Genomic DNA, 17,185 nt, shown 5'->3' with positions numbered 1-17,185 from the left:
ACCTTTTCAACAGAGCTAAACTGAAAGCTTCTAAGTAAGTTTTAAACAGTTTTATACTGGATTTTTATATCAGTATCTGTATAGTAGTGTCTATTACATGCAGTTATATGAAAATGAGTGTATTCTGTCCCTTTAAGAACCTTGTTGTATGGTATAGTAGGCCTAGATCAGCCAGGTGGCACCATGCTGGGGGGGCACACCATGCCCTCATCCTTTTCTTCAGACCAGGGACACAGTGCTGCCTCATGAATACAGATATCTTTCATATTATTTAACAAACCATTTGCTGCAGTTGCCCACTCCCCTTTCCCTTCTCAGCCTGCTCCCTCACACGTATACTGTACCACTCTGTTTTAAAGGTGTAAAATAGGGGTTAAGAGTACAGGGCAGCTCTTGTGACTATCAGGGCTAAGTATACAACCCTGTGAAGGAAACAGCCTATAACCGTCCCAGGCACTGCTCTGCGCTTTCATCACAGAAATAGAACAATTTCTTCTGGCTGCCAAGATGCTGTTATTTATACAGCCATTAATAGCATCTTTTAATTTTCCCTTCTCACTCTTCCATGGTCTTTGGGTTCTTCATTACAAATGCCAGCACTGTGTGATTAACAGCTTTTTTATATTGCTAGTTTCACCTTAGTGCTGCAGCAAGCTTTTGGTGTGGGCTAGGGCTATACTGAGTGGTTTATTCTCTGTTTCTGCACAACCTTAGTTTGTCGTCTTTGCTTCTTCTCTGTGTAAAGAGTCTCTCATCCCTCTGTCCTTGGAACTGGTTCAGCTGTACACATGCTTCTTCTCTTCTGAGATATTTTAGTCTGTCTGGTATTCCCTAAGCTTAGCTGGCGTGTTGTAGAGGTTTGAAGTGTTTAAACAGGATTCCAGGAGCGACCTACACACTTAAACAATTTGTTCTTAAACACAAGTGAACTGAGGACAACTGTTTGTTTAAAAAGTTTTGAACAAGCTAATTTAGCTTTTTTTATTACACTTCATTAATAACATATCAACATATTCTGTAGCGGTTAACTATAAATAGCCTTAATGAATACAGAGGATAGTTTTTCACATTTTACAAATAAATATAATCCTTGAGAACATCTAAATGTTTAATGGAAAACAGATTTAGAATAAAACAGACCTTGTTGAATGGGAAACAGTTTATTGTATAAGTGCACCTCGGAAAAATAATGAATGAATTAAGTTTTATAAATAGAATCCAGTAACAGAATAAAATGCAGCTCATTAGTCTCTTATTGTTCCCCTGAGACACTGAACAATCTTGAGTGTGCTTCCATTGAAAGTAATGGTTTAAGCAGTACGGCCTCTGATTGGCTGTATTACCCATAGCCTGTTTTTGGGTGTGTCTTTTTTAACCCCGTAATGACCACAATTTACCCTGTACATCGCTGGTCGTTAATGGTTTGTTTGCTCTTAATAGCACAGTACCAAGACCCGCTATTATGACCTCCCTCCTGCGGTCCACCCATGTTCCTCCCAACTACATCTATTGAATGCTCCTGACTCACTAAGCACTGCTGTTCCTTTTTTCCCAGCCCCTTTCACTGGGTGTCCCAGCCTAACCTCATCAACAGTGCTAAACTGGGAGCTTCTAAGTACATTTTTAAAAGGTTTTATACTGGATTTTATATCATTAGCTGTGGCTGTGCATGTTCTTCTTTATAGTAGTTTATATTACATGCAGTTATATGAAAATTGGTGTATACTGTCCCTTTACTAACCACAACAATGGAGACAATATAACCATGCTCAAGAACCTTTTGCAAGCATCATGTCCATGGACATTTATTTAGATTTATTTTGCTGCAGATCTTTTACAATGCAGTCTTTAATCGCTGATATATACTTTGCATGTACAGTAAAAAGTATTTAATGTATTTTTAAGTTTGCTCATCAGATGGAGAGATTTAGTGTTCTTTTCTACATACTCATTAATATACTCATACATTGATATGCAGTTAAATTATAAATTAACATTGTATATGTTTCATATTGAATTTAAGTCTTTATGTGCAGTTATGTACTGCTTTGCCAAGGGTTTATCTTTTACGTGAAGTAAACCATTTAGCTGAAGTGCTGATTTGATGGGTAACATGCTGAATGCCCTTTAGGGCCATGATGTGCCATGTAAGCACACTCTGTGAGTGACTTTACTTAGATAACAAAATGAGTTTGATGACATATTTCCTTGGCACATTTGATATCTGCCACCTGCTGGTTGGAAACTCGTTAATCAGTCTAGTAAGTGTGTGCTGTACCCAGGCATAAAATTGTGCTGCACATCAGTAAAATGTTGCTCTACCTGGGCCTAGCTTTGTGTTGTATTTATGTGAGAATATGATGTTGATTTTAGTTGTTACAACTTGGTATTTTATACACAACTTGTTACATCATGCGCCCAAATGTATCCAGTTAGAAAGCAGTTGAATTAGAAGAGAAGAATGTAGTTGTTTGGCCTTGGGTCATCTGAGTTTATAGATGACTGTAGGGAAGCAAAATTATAAAATGAGTGATACGTTTAATGGAAAAGTAGAGTCAATATTAAACTTTCGTGGTTTGGATAGAGCATGTAATTTTAAATAAATTACCAGTTTACTTCAATTATCATATTTGCATTGTTTGTTTTGTATTTTAACTCTTATGAACCTATCTATGTTTACTCTTTAACAAAGGATACAAAGAAGCAAAGCAAATGCGATATTAGTAAATTGCATGCCCTGAATCATGAAAGTTTATTTTTTTACTTTTCTGTTCCTTTAATTAGCACAGACATAAAAGTTCTAAAGAGTTAGTATTTTATTATTTTAATGAGCTATCACTTTACAACAGATCTTACAAAACCGTTGCGCCCTGTTTGTCTACTAACCTGTAATTGGTAAACAGAGACACAAATTTAAAGTGTTATTTTAATAGCAAACACATATTGAGAAATCTGGAGAAAAGATGTCCGGTGGGCCGAAAACTCTTAAAATTGCTCAAACATAGAACAGGTATCAGCGATGGTTGCGTATAACCCTTGTTTTGTAAATGGTTTGTTTTCTATGGTATAATGTTTTGATAAATACAAAGAACATATTTGGGTGTAAATTTTCCCAGTTTGGGCCAAAGATATTACGGCCTTTCCAAGTTGCAATGATCCCCTGTTGTTTTTCAGTACTTTGTGTTGTATCACAGAATGATCACAGCATTGTGTTGCTATGCTGGGTAATATTGTTTCACACTAAGTCCTTGTCCTTTATACCTGTAACCTTTATCAAATCATTTCCATGCATTCCTTTCTGACATATTGTAGTGACAGCAGTGACAAAGGTGCAGACCGCAGCCGTCCGATCTGTTCATTTCCTTCAACAATTTGCCTCTCTCTCTTCTCTTGTTTCCTTCTCCGCAGGCTGTGCGATGCATGCTGGCCTCACTTCACTCCGAACTTGACATTCAAAGGTACTTGATGAAAATTGAATCCTCTCAGAGAGTTAGTACTTTCTTTCTTATTTCTGCACTTTGTGAAGAGCTGCCATGTACCTCTAACGGTGTGCAGTTTGCTGTGTGAATGCTCTGGCTCAAGAAAAAACAAACAAAAATAAATCTTTGCATGTATTGAAACATAATGAATACTAAGAATTTCTGATTGAAGTGGTGTGAGTTTATGCACGAGCATGCATCTTGTTATCAGCAGGTTCCTTAACATTTGTACCCATTACATGTATTCAATTTATATTTCAATGTGTGAGTAAAAAACTCATCAAGGGCAGTATAACCCCTTAACTCCTGGAAAACACCCTACATAGCAGAATATGTGCTACCTTAGCCTCATGGAAAACTGATGTTCAGCTGTTGGTGAGAATTTAGGCCAAAGCATGAATTCAGTATTAACCCTTTAAGGACACAGCTTTCAGTTTGCTCAATTGTTTTATGACGGAAAAATTCCGTCATATGTCCTTAAGAGGTTAATTATAAAAAAAACAAGCACATATATTGACCTTGACCCAAATTTAAATGGACATAAAACTTGTAACGCAGAAAAAATGTATAAATTACGTTTAGTGAAAGTTGAACATATATATATATATCTTTATTTTGCCTGCTTTTCCTGTCATTTCTGCTCATTGTTATGGTAGACTGTTCCTTTATGTGAACAGTAATAGTATACAGTGCGGTGCAAAAGGCAAGGTCTGTGCTGTGACAACAGTGGCCCTCCTAGAACATACAGGCTGTCCCATTCTATCCCCCCTCCTTGGGGGACTCTGGCTTTGCCTAAAAGTGTGTGAAAAACATGTTACCTGATAGCTGCTGATCTACTTGTTGTCTTGGTTGATCCATCCTGCTGACCTGCATTCCACAAAGTGCTTTCTTCATTTAGATATCAGGAACAAAGCAAAGAAAGGTGGGGTAGTCAGGCCAGTTCATCATGCTAAATTCTTAGGCTGTTTTGGTCATGTCAGTCTTTAAACTGACCGAGAACACTTATTTTATGTTAATTTCAGTGTAAAGTTGTATAGTAGAAATCATTGTTATAAGGGGATCTGAAAATGCACTGTATGTTGGAGCATGCGAGATGCGCTGGAATATAACTGGCACCTATGAAAAAGGCAGCATATGTGGAACATAAAAAATAAGCTGATGAACAGATAGCCTCATGTCACCTGCTGCAGATACCTGATACATGTAAGTACTATCGGCTCATTACTTTTCTGTCTGTTGGCTGTCCCTAGGCTGCTGCCTACTTTGCTTTAGATGCAGGGCATTTTATTGATAATTCTTTGTAGTAAAAACCTTTTTATATGCTATAAAATACATTATATATGTATGCCCTATATATTAACCTCTTTTTTATCAAACAAATCTAACATAGTTTTAAATAAATGAAAAACATTTTTATGTGGTCGACGAAAGTTAATTTGTAAAAGGACTGTAGCTTTGTCTGAATCAACACCCCCCAATGCTAAACAGACAGTAAAGTCAAAATTAAATGTTCATCATTTTAAACAACTTTCTTATGTATTTAACAGTCTGGCATCATGGTTTGCACTTTGCAACAATGTTTATAAACAATGTTATATAGTACATGGTTGCAAACACTGCTGCCATAAAATGCTAAAGACACGTACACACTCCTGAGCTCACCTAGGGTAACTCTTTAACAAAGGATACCAAGAGAACAATTAAAATAGAAGTAAATTGTAAAGTTGTTTACAGTTTGGTAATGTTATTTAAAGATTTTGAGTTATTTGCTAAACATATATTTGCTGTGCACGTGCACAGTGACTGGTGGTTGTTTATCTGTAAGGATGCTCATCAGTGCTTTTCTTGCTCATTTGACAGTGTTTGTCACGACATTGAGGATATTTCGGTGTGTAACATATCTTGTCAGCCTTCGCTTGTATAGAAAACAATTTCACGTGCACCGGTCAGGTTCTGCAGCCTTTTCCCAGTGAGAAGGAGAATCAGAAATTCAGATAAACACCAATATATCATATATTTTTGTTACATTTTCTTATATTGTATTATTTTCTTACAGTTTTGGGTTAATTGAACTGGAGTCTTTAATATAACAGCTAATATAAGAAAATGTACCTTAATAACTAAATTCCCCTAAATAAAGCTTACCAAAAAATAGATGCTCCCAATTTTTTTTACAATAAACTATGTGGACAACCTTTTTATATGTCACAGAATATTTAAAATCTTATGTTTGTAATATATATATATATGTATATATATATATAAATTAAATTTCTTGGTTTGTTTTGTAAGTAAACTATAAATTCATAACCAAAGTAAAATTAAATAATCAAGTTGTGCTTAATATATACTGCTGTTAAAGGGACATGAAACCCAAATTTTTTTCTTCCATGAAAAAGAGCATGCAATTTTAAACAACTTTCTAATTTACTTCTATTATCGAATTTGCTTCATTCCCTTGATATCCTTTGCTGAAAAGCATATCTAGATATGCTCATTAGCCTCTGATTGGTGGCTTCATATAGATGCCTTGTGTGATTGGCTCACTCATGTGCATTGCTATTTCTTCAACAATGGATTTCTAAATAATTAAGCAAATTAGATAATATAAGTAAATTGGAATGTTATTTAAAATTGTGTTCTCTACCTGAATCATGAAATATTTTTTTTGGGTTTAGTGTCCCTTTAAGTCATTTAACCCAAGAAATGTGTCACTCAAATAGTACACAATACCTAGACCATACAGTATATCATCTGTAAGTATGTCAGATATGCTAAGCAGCTATTTAGCTAAACTTGTTTCAGGTTTTATCAAACAGGCAGTTCCTGTTCATTGTAAAAACAAATATGATCTACTTACTGCACAGCGGAGTTGAAGCTAAAGGGATATTAAACAGTGCTCCTTTGGTAAAAGCAAATATGTTAAAGGGAGAGTATACACCAATTTTCATTTAACTGCATGTAATAGACACTACTACAAAAAATAATATGTACAGATACTGATCTAAAAATCCAGTATCTTTTAAAAACTTACTTAGAAGCTCCCAGTTTAGCACTGTTAAAAATTTTTGCTGGAACACCCACTGAAAAACAGACACTCCCCCTTTCTCTGCATATGAAAAGACTCTTTAAACAAACAGGAGCAAGCTGGAGTAGGTATACATCAGTATTCTCCTAAAACTTTAGGGCTTGGGTAGGAGTCTGAAAACTAGCGTAATGTTATTTAAAAATAAGCAAAACTGTAAAAAATGTTTTAAAGAAAAGCTGTATAGGCTATATAAATAGATCATCTACAAAACATTTATGCAAAGAAAAATCTAGTGCATAATGTCCCTTTAAATCAAAGCAAAAAAAAAAAAAAAAAAGCAAACAACTTGTTTTCTTTCAAAATTATCACTTATAAATTGTCAGTGTTGCACTTACTCTCAGTGTGATATGAGAATGTTGAAAAACCTACTGTAAGTTTTATTCGTTCAGTTCTTAGCATGAGCAAATCTAACTTCCTCTTATCTAGGCTATTCACTTAGAGCTTGATTTATCAATCCATGGCGGATCGTGGCATATATATTTTCCGCTGTCCGCCCAAGCTCTCCTTTGGTGGGCAGCAATCCGCTGCCAGAATTTAACAAAGAAGTGCTCGTGTGCAGCCACGCCCCCTGCCCATGTACAGCCAATCACACGTGGGCAGGTGCTGTCAATTTTTCAATTAGAGGAGACCGGGGAGATTGGAATTCCCCACTTAAAATGACCGTTGCTTGATAAATCCTGATTGCAGGTTCTCTTGTGCGAATCTGCAGTCAAAGTGAGGAGAAGGGCTTAATAAATCGAGCCCTTAATAGTAAACCAGCCTAGAAGTTTTACGACATCAGGCTAACATAAACCTTCCTGCAGAGGCGCCCTCCTCCTTGTAGGGCTGTGACAGGAAGTAATGGACACTGCACAAATGTAGTGTAAAAAAGAAAGAATATGTAAAATCCATTTAAATAGATGAATAATACATATTGCAATAATTTCTATTAAGTATAAGACACAGCTTAGTGTTTTTTTATTACAACAATAAAACAGACTGTTTAACATCCCTTTAATACCTAAGTGACATGTTCTAAGTATTATCTATTTCAATCATGTAATAATTACAATGTAAGAGCAGTGACTGAAGCTGACAGTTAAAATCTATGTATCCAACTGATCAAAAAGCTAAAAAAAATTAGCTTTTTAAAATGCAAGGCTCATGCAAAGCTTCTTAATAGCCTATAAAACAAGCCAGTATTACCATGAATACATCTGCAAGTGAGTTTATGATGCTTTTTTTTCTGTTTTTATTGTGTTTGAAGAACATTTTGACTTTATTTCTCTTATACATAACACCTCTGAAATCTTTATATTTTAGCCCCACCATGTATGTACTTGGTCATCAGGTTACCCAGCTTTCCAGAAGGCTGGTTGTACAGCCAATCAGAAATTGCACTGCCAACTCCAAATAAGAATACAGCTGCGGGCTGCAGCTACATGTAATATACATTTCTTCTTGCAGTGCAGTGTGGAGTCTAGCTGCACATACAAGTCCAGTTCCTACATTGCCATATTGGCAGCCTGATGAATCGTTTAGAGTACATACATGTGGTGGTTAAAGGTACATTAAAGTCAAAATTAAACTTTTATGATTCAGATAGACCATTTAGTTTAAGAGACTTTACAATTTACTTCAATTATCAAATTGTGCACATTATTTTTATATACAGACTTTAAGAGGCACCTACTGAGCATGTGCACAACTTCATAGGGTATACATAAACTAGTCTGTGATTGGCTGATGGCTGTCATATGATACAGGGTGCCGGCAAATGGTGAAAAAATCTGCTTATTTGAAATACAGAGTAAATGTTATTGCATTGTTGTGTTATTACGCATTTGTTAATTATCCACTGTTTTTAGTGATCCTTAACATATGGGCACATTTGAGCTATTGGGGGTTATTACATTTAATTAAGTGCATTTATGGTTCTTTATTCTTGAAAGAAATTTTAAACATCTCATTCAAAGACAAACATGCAGAATGAGAGCGGTAAAGCTGCATAATCTATAAAATAATCAGCTTCTGGGATCTGTTAAATTAGCAACAACCTCAAAACCTAAATAACCTTCTGGATTTTTTCAAACTATTTTGCAACCTGGATGATATCCCTTTAATGGCAAGTAGTTCTAAGATTGCCTAATGCACATTTTATTTCTTTACTAAAACCATTGGTCACACACGTGTTTGTTTTCAAATGTGTTTTAGGCTATTAATCCTTAATCAGCTATGCCTAATTAAGCAGATCAGTGGTAAATCCATACAATTGTAAAACTCTTCTGTAAAACAAACAAGACTCATTCATTTCTATGTATACTACTCTTTGCATGTTGTGGATATTTATATAGTAATGCTTAGTTTTCAAGTGCTGTAATACGTAGAGAAGATCCATCAACTATTGGAATGTGACTAGGAATATACATTTTATGTGTGATTGTTAAGTTTATAATTGCATATATTTAATTTTCGGTTTTATTTCGGTCTGCTGAATTGTTTCATCACCAGTATAATCAGTATTATTAATGATTATGTATAAAAGGGAGTAGGTAGTATAGCGACAGTTCAATTTGCGCTTTACTGAATACGTTTTTATATTTCAAGGCCACAGATCGAGGCATTCGAATAGTCCTTTTTCAGCGGTCTTCATGTTTGTCAGAGTGATCATGATTATTATTATTATTAATAATAAAATGTCAAATAGTGACTTGTCATTTTCATACAAAAATATGGTATGTCAACCAGCTATGGATCTGTCAGTATATACAACCTATAATTACACTGTCATTTCTTATCCAGGATGTGCTCTAAATCAGTGAGCATTGTACTAAAACAAGTAGTTCTAAGAAACAGTATAAATCATTTTAAAACATTTAGCTGTAAGCAATGAGACAAATAGACTTGAAGTAACTAAGAGAAAAGAATTGTGGGAGCTGTGGCAATTTTGACATCTTTGAGGTGTTGTATAATAAATACTGGGGTAAAATATAATATGATGTCAATATTGAAAGTAGATATTTTTTAAAGTATAGCATTCAGATTAATATCAATGGATAATAAAACAATTTAATCATCCTTAATCTAAAAAACTATCACCTAGATTAGAGTTTTGCGTTGCTAACAAGCAGTTTTCCCTCACCGCTCACTTACATGCAGCGCTAGTATTACGAGTTTTCAGAAACCCGTCGTTAAAAGACAAGAAGTGAGCGTTGAGCAAAATTTTGCTCATTACCGCACTCCAATACCAGCGCTGCTTAAGTCAGCAGTGAGCTGGTCGTATGTGCTCGTGCACAATTTCCCCATATTAATCAACAGGGGGAGAGCCGGCTGAAAAAAAGTCTAACACCTGCAAAAAAGCAGCGTAAAGCTCCATTGATTCTTATGGGGAAATATAAGTTATGTCTACACCTAACACCCTAACATGAACCCTGAGTCTAAACACAGCTAATCTTACACTTATTAACCCCTAATCTGCCGCCCTCGACATCGCCGACACCTACATTATATTATTAACCCCTAATCTGCTGCTCCGGACACCGCCGCCACCTACATTATAGTTATGAACCCCTAATCTGCTGCCGCCAACATCGCCGACACCTACATTATATTTATTAACCCCTGATCTGCCGCCCCCAATGTCGCCACAACCTACCTACACTTTTTAACCCCTAATCTGCCGTCCCCAACGTCGCCGCCATTATAATAAACATATTAACCCCTAAACCGCCGCACTCCCGCCTCACAATAATTAGTTAAATATTAGTAACCCCTAATCGACCGTCCCTTACATCGCCGCCACATACCTGCATTTATTAACCCCTAATCTGCCGCCCCCAACGTCACCGCCACTATATTAAAGTTATTAACCCCTAAACCTAAGTTTAACCCTAAACCTAACACCCCCTAACTTAAATATAATTTAAATAAATCTAAATAAATATTCCTATCATTAACTAAATTATTCCTATTTAAAACTAAATACTTACCTATAAAATAAACCCTAAGCTAGCTACAATATAACTAATAGTTACATTGTAGCTATTTTAGGATTTATTTTTATTTTACAGCCAAGTTTGTATTTATTTTAACTAAGTAGAATAGTTATTAAATAGTTATTAACTATTTAATAGCTACCTAGTTAAAATAATTACAAAATTACCTGTAAAATAAAACCTAACCTGTTACAATAACACCTAACCTTACACTATAATTAAATAAATTAACTAAATTAAATACAATTACCTAAATTAAATTAGCTAAAGTACAAAAAAAAAAAAACACTAAATTACAGAAAATAATAAACAAATTACAGATATTTAAACTAATTACACCTAATCTAATAGCCCTATTAAAATAAAAAAAAAACCTAGCCTAAACTAAACTACCAATAGCCCTTAAAAGGGCCTTTTGCAGGGCATTGCCCCAAAGTAATCAGCTCTTTTACCTGTAAAAAAAAAAAAATACAAACAACCCCCCCAAACAGTAAAACCCACCACCCACACAACCAACCCCCCAAATAAAATACTATCTAAAAAAACTAAGCTCCCCATTGCCCTGAAAAGGGCATTTGGATGGGCATTGCCCTTATAAGGGCAGTTAGCTCTTTTGCCGCCCAAACCCTAACCTAAAAATAAAACCCACCCAATAAACCCTTAAAAAAACCTAACACTAACCCCCTGAAGATCGACCGGGAGACGTCTTCATCCAAGCAGGGCCGAAGTCCTCAACGAAGCCGGGAGAAGTCTTCATCCAAGCCGGGCGAAGTCCTCAACGAAGCCGGGAGAAGTCTTCATCCAAGCCGGGTGAAGTCCTCAACGAAGCCGGGAGAAGTCTTCATCCAAGCCGGGCCGAAGTCCTCAACGAAGCCGGGAGAAGTCTTCATCCAAGCCGGGCCGAAGTCCTCAACGAAGCCGGGAGAAGTCTTCATCCAAGCCGGGCGAAGTGGTCCTCCAAACGAGCAGAAGTCTTCATCCAGAAGGCATCTTCTATCTTCATCCATCCGGCGCGGAGCGGGTCTATCTTCAAGACATATAGATAGGATTAAATATAGAACAAAGATAAAGCAGCATACATTATTCATCCCTACACACTTCACTAAAATGTTCTAACTCTTGGGGGCCGATTTATCAATGTGCGGGCGGACATGATCCACTGTAGCAGATCATGTCCACCCCACATCGATAAATGCTGACAGCATATATCACTGCACAAGCATTTCTAGTGAAATGCTTATGCAATGCCGCCCCCTGCACATTCATGGCCAAACGGCCTCTAGCAGGGGCTGTCAATAATCCTGATCATATCTGACCGGGATGATTGCTGTTCGCCACCTCAGAGATGGCGGACGAGTTAAGGAGCAGCGATCTTATGACCACTGCTTCTTAACTCTTAAATCCGGCGAGCCTGAAGGCTCACATTAAATAGGCAGCATTTACTGCTTGATAAATCAGCCCCATGGGGTTAGCAACAGATGCACTTAACATCCATAAGGTTATACAAGATACTCATGAATGTAATACTATTAACTGACTCATTGATATTTTTACACTACTGCTTCACTATATTTCCATGAATGTAATACTATTTATCAAATAAATTACAAAATAATACATTTTTTATCTATATATTGTGCTTGTAGCGTACATAATACATATTTGTAAAGTATATATTATATCTAATACAAAATTATATATATACACAGTATATATATAAATAAATAAATATATATATATATATATATATATATATATACTGTATATATATATATATATATATATATATATATATATATATATATATATATATATATACCGGTTATATATATATATATATATATATGTGAGTGTGTGTGAACTTTTTTATAGACTGAACCTTTAACTGCATTTCAAAATAGAGTTGATGCTGCCTCAAATGGTAATTATTAAAGGGAGAGTTTACCTAAAACTGTTCTCCCTTTTAATGTGTTCCAAATTATCCATTTTATCTGCTGGAGTGTGTTAAATTGTTTACAAGTAGCTCCTTTACCCTTATTTCGGCATTTGAAAAAGATGATTTAGCCTTTGGTATCCCTACCTATACTGAAAGTTTCTGGACTTAAAGGGACACTGAACCCCAAAATTTTCGTGATTCAGATAGAGCATGAAATTTTAAGCATCTTTCTAATTTACTCCTATTATCAATTTTTCTTCATTCTCTTGGTATCTTTATTTGAAATGCAAGAATGTAAGTTTAGATGCCAGCCCATTTTTGGTGAACAACCTGGGTTGTCCTTGCTGATTGGTGGATAAATTCATCCACCAATGAAATAGTGCTGTCCAGAGTTCTGAACCTAAATAAAAAGCTTAGATGCCTTCTTTTTCAAATAAAGATAGCAAGAGAACAAAGAAAATTTGATAATAGGAGTAAATTAGAAAGTTGCTTAAAATTTCATGCTCTATCTGAATCATGAAAGAAAAAAATTGGGTTCATTGTCCCTTTAAGTCCAGGCTATTGACAGGCAATGTAAACACATCCAGCAGAAGAAATGACACTCCTGGTGGGGTTTAGAAGAGATAACTTTTTAAATGATCATTTTCTATTGTTCTCTTTAAGTATTGGGCTTTGGTTTACAGACAAATATATGATAAGGATGCATGTGTGTGTACACAACGTGATCATTTAATAAGATATAATTTTACTTGCAAGCTCAACCCATTGCAATAGGCTGTGGTTAAAAGCACAAAAACAGCAAATTCATATACACAAATAAACCTGAAAATGCAATTGCTCATACATTCTATACTATGCAGCTGGGTTAACAAGTCATTGGAAATACATTAAGGGAAAAGCAATTTTACAGTATACTGCCCCTTAAGTAATCTGAAATAGCTCAGTAGTTTAGCTCAGGGCTTCTGGGAACTTCTCCTTTAATTACAACCTATAGATTAGATCTGTTAATTGGAAATGCATTAAGGCTTGTGCAGCAGTCTCAGAGCACAGTTAGGAAATGCTTATTTTTTGTGTTTTACGCTGCACCTTCATACAAGTTGTAAGGAATTGAGGAGGGCAGCTCTATACTTGGACTCGAAGGAAATGTATAAAAACGTTAAACCATGCATAATTATTAGATATGATGGAAGGAGACGTGGTACTTTCACAGTAGTGTTTGTATAATTGTTTATTTCTACTTTAGATATAAGGGCAATAAAATAGTTGGGATTATTCTGAGGTAGCTGCAAATACATAAATCCCAGATGCTTATTTAACTTTAAAATTCTGTGTATTGCGCATACTCTAGAACAAAGATTCTGGCAAATGATTTAGGGCTAGAATACGAGTGGAGTGCTATTTATCGCTCCCGTTCGCGCGCTAACTGTGCTCGACTTCAGCTTTTTGCTCGTCGGGTACCGTGCATATTACAAGTTGAAAGTAAAAAGTTTTCGATCGCACACTAACCCAACACGTTTGAAAAGCCTAAGTTACAATACGGTGGCTGCATAAACGTATTCTCCGGTAGACTTCTATGGAGAATGAAAGTGGAAAAAAGCTAACACCCAATAAGTCACGTAAACCTGGTTGCATTTTCTCAGGTGCACTAACCTGACATGAAATATTAATATTTAACATTTTAAAGTTCTTCGCATAGACCAATATGTTCTATTTATTGAGAAATAAGTATAGATATATATATGATTTTTGGGGGTAAATATACCTATACATATATATATATAACAAATTTGTAGAGGAAGTGGCACACACCATCAGCACAACTGCCTGGTGCTCTGCAATGGAGATAAATACAATCAGTTCCCGAAGCACGAGTCGCTGATGGGCTCCATTTGAAAAAGGTTCGAAGCAGAACCAAAACGTTATGGGTTAAGGCCCTTGTTGTTTTAAACTTATATGGATTAAAAGGCTTTTGTGAAGCATCCTGAGTTGCCTGCTTTTGTCCAGCTGCACTATATATCCTTGGCCAAGTTTGTTCTTCGGGAACTGATTGTGTATATATATATATGAATGAATATCTATTTATAAATACTTAGAACATATTCCCCTATGTGAAGAACATTGGAATGTGAAATATTTACACTAAAAACACAGTATAACACTTTATTAAATATTAATATTGCATAAATATTATTTTTCTATTTTCAGCTACTTGACTGCAAAGGGCTCCAATGCACTTCACTTATATATATACAGGTGGCCCTCGTTTTACAACGGTTCAATTTACACCGTTTCAGAATAACAACCTTTTTTTCCAGTCATGTGACTACTATTGAAAAGCATTGAGAAGCAGTGCATTTATTAAAATAGCCAGTAGGTGGAGCTGTCCGCTTGTGTTGCAGCAAAGCCAAGCAAGCTGAAATTAATTAGTTTAACCAGACCTGAGCTATCGAGCAGATTTCAAAGGAACAAGATCTTCCTGTCTATAAATCAGTCCAGATTGGAATGCATAGAAAGAACTGTTTGCAGAAAAATGCAAGTGAAGTCTGAGTTATGTGATTATGTTATTAGGTTTATAATGCTGTTTAGCAAATGTTTTTGTTCATTTAACTTAGTTTAATGATATATTCTGTGTTTTGTGATTATTTTATTAGGTTTATAATGCTGTTTAGCATTTAAAGTCTTCATTTCAAAGCTTTAAAAATAATGTATTAGGTGTTACTTATGACAATTTTGAGAGGGGCCTGGAACCTATCTCCCTTACTTCCCATTGACTTACATTATAAACTGGGTTTCAATTTACAACGGTTTTGATTTACAACCATTCCTTCTGGAACCTAACCCCAGCGTAAACTGAGGGCTACCTGTATATATATATATATATATATATATATATATATATATATATATGTGTGTGTGTGAGTATGTGTGTGTGTGTATATATATATATATATATGCATACATATGTATTTATATGTGTGTATATATGTCTATAAATACATATATAACTAAGTATTTTTTAATTTAGGTAATTGGGGTTAATTTAGGGGGTGTTAGGTTAGGGGGCTTAGTAATTTAATGTGATCAAAGGACTTAAATTTCCACTTGTCCACTAGTCCCAGCCAAATCAAAAATTGCAGAGAACGAGTAAAATTGTGGCTTTTTCCCTATCATCATATATATTGAGTGAACTTGTAAACTTTTCCCTCTGTAAACTATAATATTTTGATTTGTTATCTGCTTTGATTTACCCAGTAACGACATTTAATTATGGCAAAGTGTTATCTTATAGCCATTTCATAATGTCGGTGGTATGTTTTCTTTTTCAGACAAAAAGTCCAAAACTCTCCTCAAGCCCACAGCCAAGTCTGGTAGACCAGACGGAACATCTTTCTGAGGCATCTGCAGATTCTGGAGACGCAATGTTTGAAGGAGAAGCTACAGGGCCTTTTGTCAGGGGCAGCCGTACAAGAGCCAGCCTTCCAGTTGTGAGATCAACCAATCAAACAAAAGAGAGATCATTAGGTAATGTTCTTGGTACTGTACAATGTCAATACTACTGTGGCGATTTCCTTCTAGTACATCATTTGCTTGATAAAGCTTTTTCTAAAGGATTAAAATATAATGGCACCTAGTTGGTGAGATTGAGAGCACATATTTAGAATTTTAGGGCTTGTCATTTTGTATTACTGACCTCAGGTTACTATTCATTTACCACTTTCAATAGAGGTTAAACACAGGTAATATCTATAAGTATTACTGCTCCCGAGAAGAACACAGCTAGCAAGCCTATCAGAAACAGCAGCTGTATGTAGCTGACAATCACCACTCTTGTTATGCTAGTGAGCCAATCAGAAGTGTCAGTTGTACGTAGTTTATCATTATCAGCTATGTTGTGCTCATGAGCCAATCAGAAGCAAGACTTGCTTGTACTTGCTAATCACAAGCAGTAGCACATAGACACCAGTCACAAGCTGTGGCTGTGCTTTGATCATCCTTGTGGCTCTTGAGCATAACTTTACCTGTTTTTAACCCCTTTGGATCAGTGTAAAACGAACATGCTGTAATGTTATATAGGTTGAAAATAGTAAAAAAAACCACACAGAAATCCATGTTTGATATAGAAATCTATATAGTAATGAATCAAAACCTAGTTCTTCGAGAATACGATTAACTAGTATTTTGCCTGGGTTTCAAATGAAGACATTTCCAGTCATTTACCAGATAGTGGAAACAGAGAAAATGACTGTCATCTGGATGAATTGGGCAAGTGTAATAGAATACTGGCACCAGTGTATCTGAAGGACAAAAAGCTAGTGATATATAGTTATCTAGGAACTTGGAATGAATATGTGTCAGGCCCTATAATCTGCATTGTTGCTATGTATTTGACTGTACATGCATCAGTCAGTGATGATGTGTTCCATACTAAAGTGATTTTACCTAGGTAAATGGTTATACCGCTGGTGCAGACATAGGGGGCTACTTATCAAGCCGTCTACTTTTCTGGCTTCGCCGGCCCAATACGTCCGCCTAAGCTCGCCTACCTTCGCCGCCGCGGACCTTGAATACGTTCGCCTAAGTTATCAAATAAAGCTGTCAAAAAGCCGCGGGGCGATGAGCAGCGGACTGTGACAGTTATCACTCATCCGATCTCGCTGCCCTTCGGCTTTTTCCCAGCTTTATTGCTAGCCTGTCACTAAGCACTCAC

At 35.8% G+C, this 17,185-nt stretch overlaps 1 protein-coding gene across 9 annotated transcripts in view; it reads left to right on the top strand.

Annotated features, from left to right (window-relative positions):
- Positions 1 to 17,185, top strand: part of KIAA1217 (KIAA1217 ortholog) — an 894,654-nt gene that overhangs the window by 409,520 nt on the left and 467,949 nt on the right. For 5 of the 9 annotated variants that reach the window (XM_053713944.1, XM_053713943.1, XM_053713945.1 and 2 more), the window contains 2 exons: positions 3,409 to 3,489; positions 15,804 to 15,999. In XM_053713944.1, the coding sequence (XP_053569919.1) occupies positions 3,409 to 3,489; positions 15,804 to 15,999 (277 nt within the window). Of the gene's footprint in view, positions 1 to 3,408; positions 3,490 to 4,467; positions 4,683 to 15,803; positions 16,000 to 17,185 lie in introns of those variants that run through there. The other 4 variants (XM_053713941.1, XM_053713948.1, XM_053713947.1 and 1 more) reach the window with 2 other exon arrangements.

Source organism: Bombina bombina, chromosome 5, assembly GCF_027579735.1.
Source record: "Bombina bombina isolate aBomBom1 chromosome 5, aBomBom1.pri, whole genome shotgun sequence".
In the NCBI taxonomy this organism is placed as follows: domain Eukaryota; kingdom Metazoa; phylum Chordata; class Amphibia; order Anura; family Bombinatoridae; genus Bombina; species Bombina bombina.
This window is presented reverse-complemented; position numbering and strand designations above follow the sequence as displayed.